The sequence below is a fragment of the Streptopelia decaocto genome (genome assembly GCF_964273445.1).
Source record: "Streptopelia decaocto genome assembly, chromosome: 20".
NCBI classification, from domain to species: domain Eukaryota; kingdom Metazoa; phylum Chordata; class Aves; order Columbiformes; family Columbidae; genus Streptopelia; species Streptopelia decaocto.
The window spans coordinates 1,044,767-1,066,137 of NC_138675.1; the positions used below are offsets into that span (position 1 = coordinate 1,044,767).

General features: G+C 49.7%; 1 protein-coding gene across 7 annotated transcripts in view; it reads right to left on the bottom strand.

Moving 5' to 3' along the window:
• ZBTB40 (zinc finger and BTB domain containing 40) overlaps positions 1 to 21,371 on the bottom strand; it is a 49,281-nt gene that overhangs the window by 20,155 nt on the left and 7,755 nt on the right. For 5 of the 7 annotated variants that reach the window (XR_014185775.1, XM_082069701.1, XM_082069703.1 and 2 more), the window contains 5 exons: positions 18,947 to 19,735; positions 18,187 to 18,320; positions 10,536 to 10,731; positions 9,871 to 10,013; positions 3,392 to 3,584 (listed from right to left, as the gene is read on the bottom strand). Coding sequence is in view for 6 of the 7 variants with exons in the window: in XM_082069701.1 (XP_081925827.1) it covers positions 3,392 to 3,584; positions 9,871 to 10,013; positions 10,536 to 10,731; positions 18,187 to 18,320; positions 18,947 to 19,676 (1,396 nt within the window). In the remaining variant the exon portion in view is untranslated. The remainder of the gene's footprint in view (positions 1 to 3,391; positions 3,585 to 9,870; positions 10,014 to 10,535; positions 10,732 to 18,186; positions 18,321 to 18,946; positions 19,736 to 21,371) is intronic. The other 2 variants (XM_082069705.1, XM_082069704.1) reach the window with 2 other exon arrangements.

A 21,371-nucleotide genomic window follows, 5' to 3' on the forward strand; every position in this document is an offset into this window, starting at 1 on the left:
CAATAACACCCTCTTCTCTCCCTTACACCAAAAAAATGCAACTTGTACCTCATTCCTTCCTCCTCCCATATCTAATTCCAAGCTGGGTCTGCTGAGGTTTGCCCTCTGAGAAACGGTGAGTCCAGATTAACCCCACAACCCTTTAAAGCCACCCCAGCATGAGGACAATGGACTAATTCAAGAAAGAGGAACGGTGTTTATTCAGGATAACAAAGACACTTGGGCAAAATACACCTTGTACCAAAAGCAATATATGATTGTACTTATCGCCAGATTAGCTCATAAATAAAACTGGAAATTTCCAAATAGATTAATCTAAAAAAGGATTTCTTTCACTGTTGGAGTTACTAAATTAGAGAAGATGCATAGTTATATTTTGTAGGAGAAACCAAACCAAAAAACAGTAGTTCATCCAAGCCGCCTGCATGTGTTTTTTGTTTGTATGCTTAGGTCTTTTAATCATTTTGGTTCAGTACCAAACAGAACAATCTATTATTCGCACAGCATTACGTGGGAGAAAAGCAGCTCAATATACACAGCTTGGCAACAAGAAAATCCAGTCCCTGGGACCCAGAAGACATGCAGTGCCAGGTAAGGAGAGGAAGCTCCCCGGGGTGGTGAGGAGGCACTGGCAGCCTGTGGGACTAATCAATGGAAGATTTTGAGCTAATTTGAAAAAAACCCTGGTTAAAGACTTCTTGGGGACAAGTCGACTCCCTGGTGAAGCTGAGGGAACGTCATTAAGCACCTGAGCTCCATCGGGTTTAGGTGTGACGCATGGATCAGGGGGTGGTGTGGCAGGATCAAACCCCCCTCTCTCCCCCTCCCTCCTTCATCATGGAAGGAGCAGACACATCTCTCTCTCTCTCTGCTGTTTGAGGCCGACAGCTCTTTCCTTTGGCCCCAGAGCCCCTGGCCAGGGCCGTTGGGAGAAGGGAGAAGGGAGCGCCGAGGCGCCAGGAGCCGCTGGGCGCCCGCAGTCAGTATAGGGGATGTTTGGAGGCTCCAGGGGCACCCACAGCCAGTGTGGGGGATGTTTGGAGGCTTCAGGGGCACCCACAGCCAGTGTGGGGGATGTTTGGAGGCTCCAGGGGCACCCACAGCCAGGGTGGGGGATGTTTGGAGGCTCCAGGGGCACCCACAGCCAGGGTGGGGATGTTTGGAGGCTCCAGGGGCACCCACAGCCAGTGTGGGGGATGTTTGGAGGCTTCAGGGGCACCCACAGCCAGTGTGGGGGATGTTTGGAGGCTTCAGGGGCACCCACAGCCAGGGTGGGGGTGCAGAGAAGCTTCTGGAATGCCCACAGTCAGATCTGATCAGCCTATAAAAACGGGACTCTCGTCGAGGCTCCATCCCTTGTTGTGGATCTCTTGGAGTTACGAGCGAGATGCTGCCGCCGAGAGCCCCCCCGGGATGGAGACTCCGCTGGCCTTGCTGCCGCGGGTGTGAGGAAAATTAACCCTCGCAGGATTGCGAGTGTATCTACTTTCCGTGCACATTTGCACGTGTAACTTTCCGTGCTCAATATGAGCACGTGTAAAATTAATCCTCGCATAATCGCGGGTGTATTTTTCCTCCTGTGCTTCCACATAAGCACGTGTAATATTCCGTGCACATTTGCACGTGTATTTCTCCTCGCAGGATTGCGAGCGTACTATAAATTTACCCTTGCAGAATCACGAGTGTACACTTTCCGTACTCAATACGAGTACATGTATCTCTTTAAAATAATCCCACACCGTATCAGGCAGGTGTGGACTCCTCCCGGACTCAGGGCCGGCTCCGGTATTGTTTTGAGTGAAGCCACGTGCATGCACTCTGTGGACTATCTGTTGTATTAGTTGCTGCCCCTTAATAATTTTCCTCAACTGATATTCGAACCTGTATTTAAGTCACTTTTGGAGTGCTAAAACCCTGTTTCTCACCGGTTTAATAAAAGTTGTTTTGGACCCTGTTGTCACTTATAAATGAACCTCGGGTGCCTCCTTGACAGGTGGTTTACAAATAAGAATATTTTCCCCCTACTCCCAACAGAACGTTTCTGATCTTATTACACAAATTTGAGTTATCATGAACACACTCTCAGTTCTGCTGCCGTACCAAGGTGGGCTTCACAACCAGAGCGTGCCCTGCAGCGAGACACCTTCCCTTCCACTCGCAGGACTTCAGAGCCACCAGTGGCTCAAATCATTCCCTCCCTCTTCATTTCCACCACAAGAAATATTTGTGCTTCTATTAGTTCAAGCTGCAATTTGAGGAGATTCAGCTCTATGTAATTAAGGAATGCTCCTCCTTGGAATGGGTATTACCACTAGATAATTAACCATGTTGGGAGCCTGGTGTTTCAAGAAAGCAATCGTGCTTAACAAACGACAAAGCAAACTGCCTGTCGGGAATGTTTGTTAGAGAGGAAATTATCAGCATTATGAGCACAGTTTTGCTTTCTATTAAATACTCATTTACATTTCACTGCATGTTAATTTAGTTTTTAATTTTTAAGTGATTTCAGAGCTGGTGAGATTTTCTCCTCCATCTGAACTGCTCAGGGGTTTGCCTAAGCCCACCCAAACTTGGAAGGCTGTCCCACCATCAAAAAATGAGGGTTCACGAGCCCCTGAACCACCACAGGCAGGCAACAAACAATACAACTCCACCAAAACAAAAAGGAGGAGGGCACTAGCTGTCCAAGATAAGGACATCAAATGGGGACACTAAGTGTGAGACTCCCATCAGCACTCTGGTCCACATTGGAGACTACAAGTACATGACCGTGATGTGCAGACACGCCAGCTGGGTTTAGAAGAAAAGCACAGCCGGACTAAATTTTCCTACAATCCCTCAATGACAAGGGAATCACAAAGACAGCAGCCAGGTCAGACACTGTCTGTATTTAATGTCAAGACATCTACAACTTTGGGGAAGTTTTAGGTATTTGCTTTTAAAGCCAGTAAGTACCATGACTTAAGTCACCTACAGACCAGAGCTGTTAAACATGTCTTCAACCATGGAGTGTTTAATATGTGAAAATGCTCCTATTTATTGTGGAGACACATGCTGCTGCTTTTAAGAGACTCAAAACCAAAAGTAACTTGGCACTGGAGGGAACAGTTTCCTGTTTTCCAGACATGACATCCCAGTTTCTACCCCAACAGTGTCAAACCCAAGGAAGAAGCCCAACCTTGCTCATCTCATTGCAAAGCAGGGGCCTTCCTGCTGGCACAGTCCTCCTGTCCCAGTGCTCCCAGACCATTTTTGTCTGTGTAAAATGGCCATCCCATTGCCTTACACATAAGTTAGATTATAAGAGCACACTGAAGTCCAGACACATCCAAACCTCATGGCAATTCCATGAACCGCGTCCCCAGGTGTCTGAAGTTTGGTGTACCCATACCTTTGCCATCAGAGACGTTTGCTGTTGTCGTCAAACTGTCTAGCAGAAGGTGCAGACCAGGGAATGATGCTTTCACAGCCGCCAGAAGTTTGAGCAAACTTTCTGCTTTCAGGGTTTTCTCTTCATCCACTTTCCTGAGCAGATTGTCCACAGCTTCCCTCTGAGAGCCTCCTTCACAGCAATCCAGAACCACCTGCGACGAAGCAAGAACCTGGTTGTGAGAGCTTCCTACACACTCCTGGAGTTGAACAGAGATAGAGAAACACTAAGAGTATCACAGTGCACACTACTGCAATAAATCCATATTCACTGCTCCAACTAATGAGATGATCAGGGTGCTACAGGAACATCTAAACGCATCCCAGGTACATTTGACATGTGTCACCTTGAAAACTGCCCCGGTGGGTTCTTCCAACAAGTCTAGCTCATGGAAATGGCTAACGAGCAAAAACACCTTTTCAAAGGGAACAACAACAACAACAAAGACTATAAGACAGGATGTAAAACAATATGTCATTTAATATTTTAGCAAATACTTCGTCAATTGACAGTCTCTTTTCCCTTGTCTGCCCGATTTTTCTGCTTGTCATCAAAAAACAAGGATGGAGAGGAAAAAAAAAATCATTATTTAAATAAGCATCCTATTAATTGAATGACTATTTCTATGACAAGGCCACAAGAGGCTTCTCTTATGTGAGATGCAACCACTATAGCCTGGAAAATCTCTAGTACGCCGGGTTAACACCTACAAGGCTCATACAAGGGAAGCCGGTTGACAAATACAGGTTGATGTCCCCTCTGCAAACATTGTGCTGAGCATTTGAATTGCAGAACGGGCAGAAACTCTGCAGGTCACCCGCCCCGTTCCCTGATGTCGTAGGCAGAGTCCCATTAATAAAATTATTAAGATCTGTCCTAAAACTAGTTACATTTTTGCTCCCTTTCCCCCAGTTGGAAAGCTCTTCCACAGTCTCATTCCCCTGTTGATTCTTCTAATTTTCAGCTTAAATTTATTCATGGCCAGTGTATACCCATTTGTTCATGTGCCAACATCATCTTCTAGCTTAAAAAGCTCCTCGAAACTCTCTGAGGTGTTTACCTCATCCTTCCTCTCCAATTTCTTTATAACGGCACAATCATGTTCCCTCTCAGTCTTCTTTTCACTCATCAAAATAAGGCAGCTCCTCTTGTAGAACAGCTTTTCCACTCCCCTGATCCTACAGCTGCAGATCTGTCTCCGCTTCAATACAAATCCACCTTTTCTGAACAAGACTGGAACCGCACTCAGAAATTTCAGATGTGGTCTTAATTCTTCGTTCTCGTTATTTCATCTACATGCACGTCCTTCACTTTGCACCGTCACATCCTCCAGTTCTCAACGCTTAGTTCTCCAGCCATGAAATTCTTCTTCCTCTTGCAGATCCTCCTCTGTGCGGACAAAAGCTCCCGGCTTTGCTCATCGACAAGTTTTACTAAGCATGCTTTGATATTTTTGTGTCAATAACATTAGTGTTAATATTAAGTGCCAAGAATCCCACCAGTAACCTTGCTCCAAGCTGTCAGTCCTGCCTTCAGCACAATCTGTACTTATCTCCAATAAGATACAACCCATTTTAATACCACCACTTCATCTAGTTTAACAATTTCCTCACATGAAATTCAAATGCTTTGCTGAAGTCTAAATTGAGGCAGAAAAACCCATTTTTATCTCATCAAATAAAGATTCCAGGTCAGGCAGAAACAATTTACTTGAACACCCACTGCTGCATTTTATCCCATTTTTTCGCTCACACGCAGTGCTTGAGGTAGATGTGTCCTCCAGCCTGTCCCAACACACGTTCCTGTGCACCCAGAGGGGGCTGCCTACCTCCCTGCTCCCTCTCCCCCTTCTGTCCTGGTCACCAATTATAGGAACCACTTTCAACTTGGAAAATACAGCAACACACGTCACTGTCACCCTCACAGCCACTATCGGCTCCTCCAGCCTGCCGAGGGTTCCCTCAGAACTGAGGTTTCACCGCAGCCGCAGGATGTTTGTGTGTCCATGTCTGTCCTGGATTTGTCCCCAGGCTCAGTCACAAGTTTGAGGGTCATCTCATTTTTCTTTACTTCATCAGACAAATGTTTGTTGCTTGTCTCAGTACAGGTTGTGACGCCCAGCAGCCTGATGTACCTCAAGACTCTCTTCATACCTCCAAAGAACATTTCTTTGCCTGTCGGACATTTCAGTCTTTCCTTGCAGGTTCTAATGCTCTTCCTCGAGTTATTGATTCATGCAGGTCTGTAACCTCTCACAGAGGATGCAAACTTCAGACAGTTCTCCTACCTTTAACATAAAAGAGACTAATCCAACAGCTCCTCCTATGCTCTTATGAGCAGTTGATCTCATTAATTAGTTTCTCTCATTTCTAAAAATCTGTCCTTTCATAGCCAAAACTCTGTTAGTGAACCTGTTGACACATCTTCCCATCTAATTCACACTGAGTTGACTCTGGATCGCTCAGTCTGAAGTTGTCTGAAAAGAGAACACAAAAAAGGGTACAAAAGCAGCATCTTTTGGGGAGCTCGTGCTGTAACCTACTGCTGCTCCCAGGCAGGTGTTGACAGGCACAGAAGTGATGGCTCTGGCAGTGGCGGGCACAGTCCTGACATTTTGGGCTCTTTTTGACAAGAACCAGGTGAGACAGTCAGAAAACACACCCATGTCCTGCTTGCAATGGGACTTTTCCATCCCCTGGTACGTCCAGCTAGGATTGCTGCTGCAACAGCTGGTAACCTCACTGGAGTTGTCATTCACATCTGTCCTGGCTCTGGAGCAGTTTGGTTTGAACATTGAGTCGTGTAGGCACTGGAGCCAGAGGGGAGGGAAAGCACAGAGCTCAAAATGCCCAAGTCCTCTAGAAGAGAGCTTGGACAGAGGGAAAGGACTGAGGGCACCCTCAGCGAGTTTGCTGATGATACCAAACTGGGAGGAAGGGTTGATACAAACCCTCAAGTTGCACCAGGGAAGGTTCAGATTGGACATTAGGAAACATTTTTTCATGGAAAGGGTTGTGAAGCATTGGAACAGGCTGCCCAGGGCAGTGGTGGAGTCACCATCCCTGGTGGTGTTTAAAAGACATATAGACGAGGCTCTTAAGGACATGGTTTAGTGCTAGAGTTAGGTTACGGTTGGACTCTATGATCTTAAGGGTCTCTTCCAACCAAAATGATTCTGTGATACACCAGGGGCTGCGCTGCCATCCAGACACCTGGCCAGGCTGGACTGGGCGAGAAGAACCTGATGAAGTTCAACAAGGGCAAGTGCAGGGTCCTGCACCTGGGCAGGAACAACCCCCGGGACCAGCACAGGTTGGGGGGACCTGCTGAAAGCAGCTCTGCAGAGAAGGACCTGGGACTTCTGGGGGACAACAGGGTGACCGTGAGTCACCAATGTGCCCGTGTGGCCAAGAGGCCAGTGGGACCTGGGGTGTGTGAGGAACAGTGTGGGCAGCAGGTCAGGGAGGTTGTTCCTCCCCCTCTGCTCTGCCCTGGGGAGGCCCCATCTGCACAACTGGGGCCAGGTCTGGGCTCCCCAGTTTCAGAAGGACAAGGAATTACTGGAGAGAGTCCAGCGAGAGCTACAGAGATGCTGAGGGGTCTGGAGCATCTTTGTGATGAGGAGACGCTGAGAGAGCTGGGGCTGTTGAGCTGGAGAAGAGAAGCTGAGAGGGATCTGATCAATGGATCAATATCTCAGGGTGGGTGTCAGAGGATGGACCAGACTCTGTTCATGGTGCCCAACGCCAGGGTGAGGGGCAACGGGCACAGACTGAACCACAGGAGGCTCCATCTGGACATGAGCAGAAACTTGTTTGCTGGGAGGTGCCAGAGCCTGGTCCAGGCTGCCCAGAGCGGGTGTGGAGTCTCCTTCTCTGAGACATTCAAACCCGCCTGGATACGACCCTGCTTCAGCGGATGGGTTGGACTGGGGGATCTCCAAAGGCCCCTTCCAACTCCTACCATTCTGGGATTCTGTTTCTACCAGCTACTCTGATGCTCCACACTCAGGGCTGCACAGTGGACGGGTTGCTCTGAACTCCGGGATGACCTAAGCCATGGGACACCAAGCACAAGCAGTTACCTGCTCTTCCTTTGCATCCAAGTTTATTTCTCTTAAGTGAGAATCTGTACCCAAGCTATCACCCAAATCCTTATCTCCCCACATTACAAAAACACTAATAAAGCCATGAAGCTAAGCCCTCAAAAAATAGATATGCTAGGTAAAAAAGTTTATCAGAAAAACAGGTATTTACAAAGAGGCTTCACAACAGCAAAGCCGATCAGACTTGCTCCATGCACAGCTTGGGCCAGGCATAGAAAGAACCCAGTTGCCCAGAAAAAAAGCTGTAAAACTCCTGCTTGTCTTGCTGAATAAATGTGTGGCTAATGAGGCAGTGACTGCAGGAAGAAAGAGGGAAACCTCACCTTTATGAGCCCTTGGAGAACCAGATCCTACCTCTGCCAGCCCAGAGCTCCAGTGCAATGCTGGATGAATCGGGTAAGATGAGACCTTCAGAGGTGGCTGCTAATTCCACGTTTGTTTTCCCAGTACTGCGCCTGACACCAGAGACCCCAACTGCACATACGCCACAGGCCCACCACTTAAATCAATTTAACTTCTGAAATAATTCAGTACTTTTCCACTTGTCTGAGGGGAAATAAAACAATTGTTCTTGTTTTTAAAAAAAAAAAAAAGTATGAAAAATAAGGGAAGCCCCCGAGGTCAGTTTACACTTGGTAATTTCTGCCTTATTTTCCTGTGTCACAACAGGGACAACATGATGCACTCACTGGAGAGCTCCCCAAATACGTTTGTTATTTGCTGGGAACCTGTGAGCTAAAGAGCACAAAGGGATGTCATAGAGAGGAGAAGGATTTTGTATTCGGAGCAGGGTTTGGAGGCTCTGCAGCAAACACAGCGTAAAGGGACTGAAGAGGATAAAAAAAACACCGAATAACACCACCCCTTCACCAAATGAGGCAGGAGTCCCATAGTATACAATGATGCAATTATAGGCTGTATCCTGTGCCCAAGGAGCAGAATTACAGCGCCAGAACGGTCTGGGTTTTCATTTATTGTTGTTTGTTTGTTTGTTTTTCCAGTGAGGAGATTAAAAATGGCTGCATTTTAACTACCTCATTTCATGAAGACAAAGGGAGAGTGCAGGGAAAAGGTGAAGCCTTTAAAAGAAAGGCAACACTGCAACATGAACAGGCATATACAAAAAAATCCTAATCTCCCCACTGCTGATGCAGCTTTCCCAGCCACAAGCTCAGCTCCAGGCACCCCGCACGGGCTCTGCTGACAGCCGCAATATCTCCGGGAGATGCTGAGTCCTCTGCTGCATTCACACCTCCCGCTTTCCTCTCACGCCCCCATTCCAGGCTCTGCCGTGCTGCTTTCAGAGGGAAAATTCACCAGCTGCCAGTCACCCCCCAGCCCAAAAGGACAAGAGAGATGCCTCTGCTGGCAGCACCTTCTCTGGTACCGAGCTGCACCCACACCCAGGGATGCTCCACAACAGACACTTGGTCCAGGAACACATGCAAGTGAGCAACAGGTTATTGAGGGGCTTAAAAAGCGGGCAGAGGTCCTCAGCCATGTCATGGCTCTGGTCAGGCTCACTTGGACAGAAAGCAGACATCGTTCATGTGAGCAAGCACAACAGTGCTTTCCACTTGCTAGAACCCTGCGTCATGTGACAGATGTGACAAACTAGGACAGGAGGTCTGTGAGTTGTGTACTGGATGCAGCATGGTGGGGCACTCTGCAAGTTACAGCTGCACCGGTAGGATATAGCCAGCTTCCTCCAAAACACAGAAAAAAGCCATTTATATGTGATATTGGGTCCATGATGGCTTCTGCAAATCAGCACGCACAATACAGTTGCTTACAGGAAAGTAACAGTCCTCCTCACCAACTGATGCACTAAATACATCAAAAAAAGTCAGCAGATGTGCTATTCTTGCAGGAAACTGCATGGTAAGAATTAAAGAGTTAAAGCTGGGAGAGTCAGCTGAAACTAAGTCAATGTACACAAGAGCACAACTGGCAGACAGGCAGCACAGAGGTTTTAGAGGTTCTGCTGACACCAAACTCCAGTACAGAGCCTTCTACAGGCTCACAAAAAGGCACTTCCAAGGCCTTAAGGAGCATCAGGCACCTCCTGTGCCCCAGCTCCCCTCGCAGGGCAGTGAGACAGGCAGCGTTCATCCCCTCTGGAGGCACCTTCACCGCTCAGCCTTCTCTGTTCCCACAGCTCAGCACAGACGGACCTGAGACGACACAGACGTGCAGCCCGTGCTGTGCAAGGGGAGGTCAGTTTGCCAGCTGAGGCCAGCACGTTACTTGGCAAACCACGCGGTAAGACAGCACCTTGCAGACACACACACCCCCCCTCGCCCACAGAGATTTCCTTATTTCACATTTTTTTTACCCGTTTCTCTGAGGCAGTCAGGAATCCCTCCTCTGCCGCCTCCAGGAACTCTACGATGGGGCTCAGCTGTGTCACGCTCTGGATCAGCTCCCCCCTGCGACCCAGCAAGCGAGCGGTCAGCGTCTCTCCCTTGTCTGCGCTCTCTGGGGGGAAAAGGATTCAGAAACACAAGAGAAGAAACAAGTCAGTCTGAAGGAACTGACAGGCTCCTGAAGCGAGTGAGAGTCTGTGAAAGATCTAAGTGAATAGCAAAGCTCATCCCAAGCACAAGCAGTGGAGGAAAACCACTTTACTATTCTCTTTAAACTCTATGAAAGGAAAACGTCTCATTTATCTAACAGAGCACAAAGCCATAAAGCAAGCTGGAGGTTAACACCAGGTTTGCAAGGCCACTGCTTTGTGTCAGACTCAAGTAAGACAGGAGCTTTCGATCCCGAGGCTCAGCCGTGCTCTGACCACGCTGGCTGCACAGCCACCGATCCAGCGCCGCCGGCAGCGACGGGGAGAGCCCTGCGCCCCATCCCCACTGCTGCGGGACGGAAACGCCCCGGGATCTTGGCCGGCACGTGATAAACCTCCTGCACCCGTGTAAGGTCACAGGGTTTATAGAGATCTGCTTTAAGGTTACCTCCTCGCTTTGCCACAGGCTGCACCCAATTCTCTACCTGTTTGCTGCAGGTCTTCGCCGCCGCCCCCTTCCCTCTCCAGCAAAGCCGCTCGCAGCTTGGGATTCGTGTCTTGAAACAGCTTCAGCAAAGACAGGAGGGTCTGAGCACTCAGGGTCTGAGCATCTTGCACTTTGCTCAGCAGCTTCTGGAACACCGGCTGGTCCCCTCCCTCCGCCAGACAGGCAGCCAGAGCCTACAACAGAGCGGGGAAACGCGGGAGAGGTTTTAATAACAGAGTGAACTGCCCTACACAAACCATACAAAGAGCAGAATGCCGGGGATTTGTCCAGAGGACCAAAATAAAACCAAAAACCAAAACAACCCACCACATAGATACACATCACTGAACTGAAGCTGTGGTCTGTGGCACCAGCCCTGGGAAGGAGGGCAGAAAACTTCCTGCCAGCCCTTATCTTTACAGCAAGTCCCACAAACTGCAGCTGGTTCCAGCACCAAACATCTCGTCATTTCTTCCCCTAACAGTCAAATGCTAATAAATCTAAGAGACCTAATAAAACGTGGTTTAAATACGGTTACTTTGGAAGCCCAAGGCCAGGGCAGGGGATACCAGATTTCAGTGCAGAACAAGGAGCTCGCTTGCACAGAAGGCAGAGAGCATTTTAAGCGGAACTTTCAGGAATCCCCATCCTCAAGTCACAACGGAGTCATATCTGCTAAAGAAAGATTTGGAGAGAAGGCACGCGAGCGTTGCGGGCTATCAGCACACCCGGCAATCGTGCCCAGGGCTCCAAAATCCACTCCAGTGACCCCAAACAGCAACCAGAGGCAAGTTATGGAAATAAAAGGAAAAGAAATAAGCTGTAACTCTTGCTCCCATTTCCCCGGAGCCCTTTAACGCTGTAAATATTGCCCCTAAAGACACACAGTCCCAGCTCTCCAGGAGCGATGCCAGCCTTTCAGAGCAGGCGTCCTTTATTAGAGACTCCAGGGATGCTATAAAAGTACCTTTGAAGTGGGGAGCTTAGCCCAGCTCCAGAGAGAGCGGCCATTTTCCGCTGTCATTGTCATTTTTATTTCTATGATAAAAAGACTGAATGCAACTGCTTGGGGCCGCACCAGGGGGATGCTGGACTGGCTCTTCCTAGCAGGTGTAAACGCTCGTATATTAGGGCAGCGTGACAGTGCAATGACCTATTGCAAAGAGTATCCACAGAGGGGAAGCTGCAGGAGTCCCAGCTCTCACCCGCTAACGGCATTTTTCCTGCCAAACAGAGAGATGGAGACATGAAGGGCTCTGTTACAAAGGAAGAAAGGAGCTGCTGCAGATGTGCCGAAGAACAAGCTTAAAGGTATTTTTTTTAATGCAAACATTAATTTGTAATGAGACTTGATTACCAGATCATGTTTGTTCTCAAGGTTTGCACACCTGGCCCCTTCCAGATCAAAACGATCCTCTTGGCTCTCGCCATCCCAAAGGTGCTCAGCACCCTGCCAAATACATCTCTTTACTAATACGGATTAAAAGTAACTTGCAGTGTCACAATACTTTTTAATTTTTACTTTTTTAAATTAAAATCAGCACAGCATTGCTACCCAGAGCGCCAGGTAACAGCCCCTGTCAATGCATGGGTTTGGTTAATGGAAATGAGTTTTCAGAAACCGAAAGGCTCTGCTATTTATAGCCTCTTTCTGGAAGGCCTTTCCTTGAACACGTTGCTCAGTGGGAACAACAGCATTTTAGCATCGTTTTGAAAGAGCACACAGCACAGTCTAGACTTACTTTCAAACTCTAACAGTTCCCAAAGATCCTGGAAAGAAATGAGAAATACTGATATTAGCTGGAATCCCAGCTTCCACTCGGTCATAATGTGCCCGTGTGATGACTGATCCATTAGGTTTTCACTACCTGGGACGCTTGGAAAACCCTTCATGGCCAAATTGGCACAAATCAGCACAGACTAGCACAGCCCCAGGTTCCAGGCTGGAGGAAGAGACGGGCTCTCTGAGCAGGGAATCCTGCTCAACAAGATCTGGCTTAAGCTTGAGCTGTGCCACCAAATAGGTTCCATGTCCAGTGAGAAGTTGGGTCCAGCGGAGGGTGTCAGTTCTGGTGGCCACAACCCTCCTCACTCGGTAGCTCAGCACCGCTCTGGTCTGACACCACACAAGAGCCCCCAAAGTTCATGCAAAACCTCCCCACATCCATGGAAGCCCCGAGGGAAGCTCTGAACAGGAACATCTGCAGGAAATGCTGCAGGAGGTACACCTCCTATCTCCATAGCATCTCCACATCTTCCATGTTTTTCCAGATGTATTTCCTAACATAATCAACTCCTACACCGCTGTGCCCCTTTGTCCCACTGCAGGACCTCTCACGCTGCTCCACTGCTCCTTGTCTTACACTCCCTCCGATGTCCCCTGCGGCTTTGGCCAGGAAGATGCATGAGGCTGCTCAAGCAGAGCCACAACCTGCACAGCAAGAGTGGACTGAGCTCTGTGTCCTGCCACCCGGGCACCAGCCAACCTCCTCACACCACCCCACAACCCCCACACCACCCCACAATGCCCCAAGGAAGACAGTGCCTCTGGGACTTCCACCTTCCCCTCCAACACTATCGTGACGTGAGGTTTTTCTGGGTGGGAACAGGGACGCGGGAAGAGCAGCTGGTGGTTGGCCCTGCAGGGAACGACCTTGGGCTGGGCTGAAGACAACTGGTGTGCCATGCTGGGGCACGTCTGGGACCCAGACAGGACCTTGACCAAGCGAGCAAGTGATGTACCTTCTACCAGGGAGCGCAATGGCCCAAGTCTGCGCGGGGTCTGGAGCACGAGTGTGATGGAGCAGCTGAGGGACCTGGGGGGTTCAGCTGGAGAACAGGAGCTGAGGGGAGACCTTCTGATCTCTGAACTGCCTGAAAGGAGCTTGGAGCCAGGGGGGTCGGGCTCTGCTCCCCAGGAACAAGCGCCAGGAGCAGAGGAAACGGCCTCAAGTTGCACCAGGGGAGGTTGAGATTGCACATTATGAAACATGTCGTCATGGAAAGGGTTGTGAGACATTGGAACAGGCTGCCCAGGGTAGCAGTGGAGTCACCGGCCCTGGAGGTCTTTGGAAGACGTATAGATGAGGCTCTTGGGGACGTGGTTTAGTGCTAGATTTAGGTTATAGTTGGACTCAATCTTAAGGGTCTCTTCCAACCAAAATGATTCTGTGATTACTGAGTGATCTCCCTCAAGCATGGGCTTTAGAGCGAATGCAGGCACCCAAAGGAGGGTGGAGAGGAATCTGCAAGACACAGGCTGGAAAGCAACCTGTGGAAGGTGACAGAAGCAGTTAGGTCCCCTCAGACCCCCCCTTGCAAGCCGAAGGACATTCAGTCACCAGACTCACCCATAAGGGTGGTAAATCCTGTGCCTGCACCTCAACGCCACCTCCATTCCCCAAGGAGAGCTGCAGAGACCTCGACCACAGGGAACCCAGCACCACAGCGACATAATCATCAGCCCTCTGTGAACACAAGCTGCTTTGGGTTCTTATACCAATTGGTTCTTGATGTGCGTAAGGTGAAGGAAACATAAAAAAGCCATTGGAAACCTGCACGGCCAGAGATGCTGCCCAGAGGGTCGGTGGGATGGGGAGCACTGGGACTCGCTCTGCACAACTGGAGCACAGAGCAGCTCGGAGGCTACGACCGCGTCACGAGGTCTGTCAGCTGTCACTGCACACACAGTAATCAGAGAAAAACTAGGTTCCCTTTCCTCATTCAGATATCCAAAGCGCTTTTATTTCAACCCTGCATTTGTACGTGACTGAAGAAGGAAACCCCAGCACCGGGAAAGCTCCATGGAGAACGCTGACCCCTTCTTGGACCACACAACACGAACAAAAACTCAGCCCAAACTTCCACACAAATACACCAGAATGAAGGGAAAAAAGTTCTCCAGCTCTGTTACTTTGAAATAAAACCGTCACCATCTATCACTCCTAATCAGGATGCAGAAAATAATGGGAAACTTCTTTCTTCTGTCGCATCCAAAAATCCCTGCAGCTGCAAACGAAGGACGACAATAATTGGACAGGCCCATAGGCAATGGAAATGATCCACAAGCACAGTGACATTTATTCTACGTGTGAGAATCAACACCCCCCTACTTCATCTGAACCCAGTAGTAGAGGGAACAAATGAGCTGTGCAATAATTTGAATTGAGTTTCTCTAAGAGAGCACAGGAAGATAAGACTTGACACCAGCAAAGCTCTTCTACGCTTCCCCAAATTACTGCAATTTCAGTCTTGTTCTCATTTCCAAGCTGGTTTCATCCAGGCCAGAACCAAATTAGATAGGAATAGTTTATGTGAGATACACAGAGAGACTCTAAAACAAAAACAACCTCAAAAATCACATCTCCCTAAACAGAAAAGCAACGCGGCCACATTTTTCAGCCCAGGGAGCAGAACATAACATCAAACTTAGAGAGAAGCAGCAATTCTCTCCAAAGCAAGCCCTGAACTGCAGATCTCCTTGGGGTGGTCAGTAGGTCAGAGAGGTTCTCCTGCCCCTCTGCTCTGCCCTGGGGAGACCACACCTGGAATCTTGTGTCCAGTTGTGGCCCCTCAGTTCCAGCAGGACAGGGAACTGCTGGAGAGAGTCCAGCGCAGCCACCAAGATGCTGCAGGGAGTGGAGCATCTCCCGTGTGAGGAAAGGCTGAGGGAGCTGGGGCTCTGGAGCTGGACAAGAGGAGACTGAGGGGGGACTCATTCCTGGGGATCAATATGGAAAGGGGGAGTGTCAGGAGGATGGAGCCAGGCTCTTCTGGTGACAACCAGTGACAGGACAAGGGGCAATGGGTGCAAACTGGAACACAGGAGGTTCCACTTAAATATGAGGAGAAACTTGTTCCCAGTGAGGGTGGCAGAGCCTGGCCCAGGCTGCCCAGGGGGGTTGTGGAGTCTCCTTCTCTGCAGACATTCCAACCCGCCTGGACACCTTCCTGTGTAACCTCAGCTGGGTGTTCCTGCTCCATGGGGGGATTGCACTGGATGAGCTTTCCAGGGCCCTTCAACCCCTGACATTCTGGGATTCTGTGAAAAACCCCATGACCTAACAAGTCTCCACTGGAGGTAGCAGGACATAAAGCAGCAACAGCATTGGGAAGCGGCCAGGAGCACCATGGGGAACAAGGCACCTGTGCAGGGACGAGCACATGAGCAGAGGAACAGAAATACAGGGGCTACATCCAAGGCAAAATATCAGCAAAACTAGAGGAGCCCAAACACCAGGACAGCCTCAGTGTCGACAGGCAGGTTTACAAACCCCCCCAAACACCCAAAAAACCCCCACACTGCCCAGGCTCTGCCATCCCAAACACATCACCGCTTGCCGATAAACCACCAGCAAAGGCTCCTGAGCAGAAGCACCAAGCAAGGCTGCTCAGTGCAGAGAAACAGCATCTCACCCGCTTCCAGACCCACCGTCACTTGCCCCAAGGCACCTCAGAGACTTCAAGCAAATAACTGGCAAAATGATATGATACAGAAAGCAGAGGGAGACAGGGAAAAAAAAATAAAAAATAAATCTATTGACATCTACCACTGGCACAACCTCAGCCTTAATTAGGCTGGGCTCTTCGGAGCTGAACTTGCACTTTAAGCCTGACTTTAAAAAACACACTGCTGTGTTTCCCCCAAAGAACACACTGGGCCCTTGTGAGAAAAAGCCACTGCACCTGCTGGAAACAGAGCCAGGTTGGGTGCTGGTGCACACAGGTCCCACTTGCCCCATGGGGAGCTCAGAGGGGGACAGATCTGGCCGAGCCCGCTCACGAGAGGCACTGGCCTGTCCCCCACTGCCCTGGCGCTGACACTTTTCATGCTTGTCACAGCTGAGAAGTGATTTTTCGCAAAGGCTTAAAGAAAATCTATTTCTCATTTATTCAACGTTTATTTATAGCTGCAGAAAAATTGTCCAGCTGCCGTTTTGCAGTCAGACACCCAAACCGACTCAGCTCCACAACCTCTCCCTTGGCTCCTGCTGCAGCAGCTCGTTTGGGAGCATAAAGGGTCAGACACGGGTCTGCGAACCTCACCTGCTGGGTCTTGGAGGTGCTGAAGAAACATGAAACAACTACTGCAAAGCAACAGAAAATGGGGCTGTTAAGCAGAGCAGATGCGAGGCAGCACGGCTGCCCGGACACTTTGCAGGTGCTGCTCTGCCCTGCGACCGTGCGGGCAGCACAAGAGGACAAGGGAAGGCAGGGTGCTGGGGTGCTTGTGCCGGCACAGGCGCGTGGAGCTGCCAAACCCCTCCCGGCAGCGCCCATCCTCATCACACAACACCCTCCCCAGCTCTGCTCCAATGCCAAGGTGCACAATAGGTGAAACCTTAAACCTGACGTATTTTTCCGATAAGGACAACGAACAAACTTACAAACACCTAATCCTTCTCAGGCGCACAGTCATGCTGAGAGCAATGAACTCACACACAATTGTCAGCCCGGCCAGGTTTGGGCTTGCTACTGCGAACAATAAGCAGCCACATCTCCCTCCCAAAGCCCCAGAGATGTAACATTCAACACCATCAGCAGGGTCAGTAGCTAAGGGAACACGGGCTTTCCTCCGGAAACATTTACAGGCTCAAGAGAAACCTGCACTCCCTGGCTCAAGAAAATTCTCCTCTCTGCTGTCATACAATGCCATCACGGCCAAAATGTGCCATGTCCCATGGCCACAGTGGTACTGGAGGGACCGAGTGACTCGAACCCAGCCAGCAGGCACACGGGAACCTAGAAACATCGCAGCCCCGACCTGTGGAACAGCATTTCTCAGCTTCCAAAGGTCAGCAAACCACAGAGCCACCGAGGAGACGGCAATAAAACAGTCACATTCTCATTTTTCCACGTACAGAAAAGGTACACAGGGCAGTTCATGCAGCAGAAACAGCCGGGGTGAGGGGAGCAAGCACAGCCCCATCCTCCCTCTTTTTTCGCCGGCCCTGCGATCACGCAGCAGTTTGCAGCCAGCACGATGCCACCCAGACCTGCTGCAATCACCTCCAAGCTCCGCGTCCTCCTGCGCCCACACAGATGTCACCTGCTGCTTTTGCAGCAGCTTTGAGCCGCTACAACAGCTGGGATCTGGCTACTGGTGTTCAGGGTATCCTTCAGCACTGACCATGCACCAGACTCCGATTTCCCCTCCAATGAGAACCCGAACACCATTGCGCAGCGACGACGGCTTTTAAAGCACCGCAGGGCAGCAGCCGTGAACCCATCGCAGTCCCCACGAGCAGCCTGGCCCACGCAGAGCAGAGCAGATGGAGCAGCAAGGCCTCAATGGGTGCTCGGGAGCTCTATTTTGGGATCTCATATGCCACTCATTTACAAATCAATACAGTTCTTGAAGCAAAAGCCCATAAAACAGAAGAGAAATCAGTGCTGGAGCTTTCTACAACACAACCAAGATGTCTTCAGGGCAGGACATATACATCTTTACCTACACGCACAAGCCGCTTGCTCTTATAGAAGCTTCTCTCCTGGGTGTTGTTCAGGTGAGCACGTGTTGCCCTTCAAACAACCAGGCACCAGAGCCCCTGTTTCCCATGAAACAATTTCCTACACAGGACACAAACTATTCTAGTCCTCAGCAGGGTGAAGAAAAATCTTGTATCATTTACCCAAGTAAACATACCTACCTCCTTTTGAGAGGCATCAATTTCTCCGCACTCTTCTAGTCTCTTCAGCACAGCTCGGGCATCAGAAAGGGCCTCAGAGAAATCGCTTTCATGTCGAAGAAAGAAATCCAGTTTACAGCTTTTGCTCTCTGCTGCTGTGTGATAGAAACAAGATGAGTTATTTGCTAATTGAAGGGATTCACAGAAAGCGTGATGTGATTGAAAGGCATCAGTTTGTAACCAGCACATTGGCTATAATAGGGAAACTGTGACTCACAAATCCCTTCTAAAGGATCACGCAGCCTGGAGGGAAAACCAACAGTTTATTCAACACCAGTTATAAATGGAACATTTATTTTAAACCCAGTACAGCCTCTGTTTTCCTCCCGTGCTGAATAGGAGTCTAAAGGATAAGGCAGCATTAGTAGGCAACTCTGTTCACTTGCTGTCATACAGATTTTGCTTTATCAACCTCATGTCCTGCACTAACACAGGTCCCACTTACAGCACATGCAATCACATGGGTGGGCAAAAAAGTTTTGCTCACTACGGCTCTGATGAAGCGGTGGGAGTGAAGCAACTGCAAAGGCCAAAGAGAGTATTGCACAGTGCCAAAGGAAGAAAGTCCCTGCAGAAAAGGGGAGCGTGTTGGTGCTGCTCCCAACCCAGAGCAAACGAAAAAGAACAAACACAGAAGAAAATATTCCCCATCACAGAAAAACGTGAGTCAACACAGTTACAAATAAGAGGCAACACTGTGCTGAGCCTTGCAAAGTCTCACCTAAATCTCTCGTTCCTTCTTTCTCCTCCAGAGGCTCATCAGGCTCCTCTTCTGCACTGTCCCCCTGCTCAGCAGGGGCAGGCTGAGTGGGACGAGACCCCGAATCCTCCCGGGGGGATCTGGAGTCACTGGCCATTGCACCCTGCTGAACCCGAGCGTGACCCATGGTAAGGTGCTGGCCAGTAGGAGAAACATCTGCTTCCATTTCTGCTTCTGCAGGTCCAGGAGAAGGGGAAACCCTCTGAAGGAGGAGAATATCTGTTCTTCCTTCAGCAGGTTTTTCAGACTGGGGCGGCTTATTAGTCTGGGCAGGGTTTCCAGATGAGTCTGCTGCCTGGCTGGAGACTTCTCTCGCTACCTGGTCCTGAGTCGAGCAGCTGATGAGGTCCCTGAGGAGGTTTTTACAACTAACAGCCACATCAAACATCTGCAGACTATCTGCCACGGAGATTACCTTGGTGAAGTTGTGTTTCCCCAGGGGGAGTTTGCCACTGTACATCATCTCCAGCAAGAGCGCAAACTCCTCGGGGGTCACCACAGAGGCGTCGATGGAGATGGTGTCTGTGCTGTCCAACAGGGATTTAAAAAGCAGGCTGGCAGCAGCCAGAACCACCTTGTGTGCTCCAAAACGAACATCCCCAATGAAGATGGCGCAGTCGCAGAACTGCTGCTCTCTGCAGAGCGGGTAGAGCTGCTGCAGCAGCTGCCGGCTGTAACCGGGAAGCTCCATGGCGCCAGGACCCACCGGCCTCCTCCCGCCGTGCTCTACACACCTTCCACAAAGCCCAGCTAGCAAAAAAACAAAGGATGCTGTTAGCACTTTGCTCAAACAGTAACAAGACAGAAAGAGTAAGCAAAAATTACTTTCCAGTTTACACTTCTTAGTAGCTTACTATGCTGGACATCAGCGGTTACAGCAAACAGAATCCCAGAAGCCCATGCTGGTTGGGCTGCAGGAGCTCTGCAGATCCCCAGCCCAGCCCTGCCAGCGCAGGGTCACAGAGCAGATCACACAGGTGGGCCCAGGGGGTTTGAATGTCTCAGAGAAGGAGACTCCACACCTGCTCTGGGCAGCCTGGGCCAGGCTCTGGCACCTCCCAGCAAACAAGTTTCTGCTCATGTCCTTATGGAGCCTCCTGTGTTTCAGTCTGTGCCCGTTGCCCCTCACCCTTGCGTTGGGCACCATGAACAGAGTCTGGTCCATCCTCTGACACCCACCCTGAGATACTGATCCATTGATCAGATCCCTCTCAGCTTCTCTTCTCCAGCTCAACAGCCCCAGCTCTCTCAGTGTCTCCTCATCACAAAGATGCTCCAGAGCCCTCAGCATCTTTGTAGCTCTCGCTGGACTCTCTCCAGTAATTCCTTGTCCTTCTAGAACATGATAATTCTGATCCCTGCCTATCTTTAAAAGACTTTCTGGAGAGGTTCACAGCTTCTGCCCAAGGGGACACAGATGAAAGTGCCCCTAAATCACATCCCATGAGAAACGGCTTTGGGAGTCAGTGGTATCCAGGCTTTGGCTCACAGGTGGTAAAGCCAAAATTCTGCTGGAAGCATCTTTGCTTTTAAGTTACAAGTTACAAAAGGAAAGATCCTTGCCATGGTTTCCTTATACTCAGACGGAACCTTCTGAACATGCAGTCCCCAAATTCAGCAATAGAGCTGAAGATACCGCCCAAACCTAAACACTTCAGAAAGAGCTTGGAAATGAGCACTGAGTCCCAGGAGTTATAAAAAGGGAGAAGAAACTCCCTGATGTGCTCCTAGTAGAGTTCAAGGAGGTGTGAACGCTCTTGAAATCAGCCCTGATGCTGAATCAGCAGCTGGTTACGAAAGAGCAGGGGGGGACGCAGTGCAGAAGCCTGTTGGGACCAGCTACCAAACACAGAGCAGAATCTGAGGTGTTGGGTTTTACCTGTAAAGCACTAAGTGCTTTGAGACCCATTAGTTTTCTCCTGACATCACTGCTAAATCAGCAGGGGCGCATGAGCACTGGAGACAGAGATGTGCTTGCAGCCCAGGGCCTTCAGCACCTCCCTCCCCAGCGCAGCACCGTCCTAACTCATCCATTTACAAGTCTTTTGCCCCAAACTGTAATTTTTTGCACAAGTCCACAGACCTAGTCCCATCTACGAGAGCCTCTTTTTAACTCCTGTCCCCTCCTTCCCCTGTTGCAGGAGGGAGAACAGATAGGCCATCTGCCAACAGAATTTTTATCAGCGGGATATCTGGAGTTTTTATCTAAACTAGACAAGATAAAGATGTTACTGCCTTGTACACACTAGGATGCCCAACACTGGTGCTGGCAATGATGCCGAAACAAAACAGCATGAGCCTTAGAGGGAGAACACCTGGATAAGCACGATTTACATGACCTTCAACTGCTTAACATCTTTGCACCCAGGTTCTTACTCTCTCATAG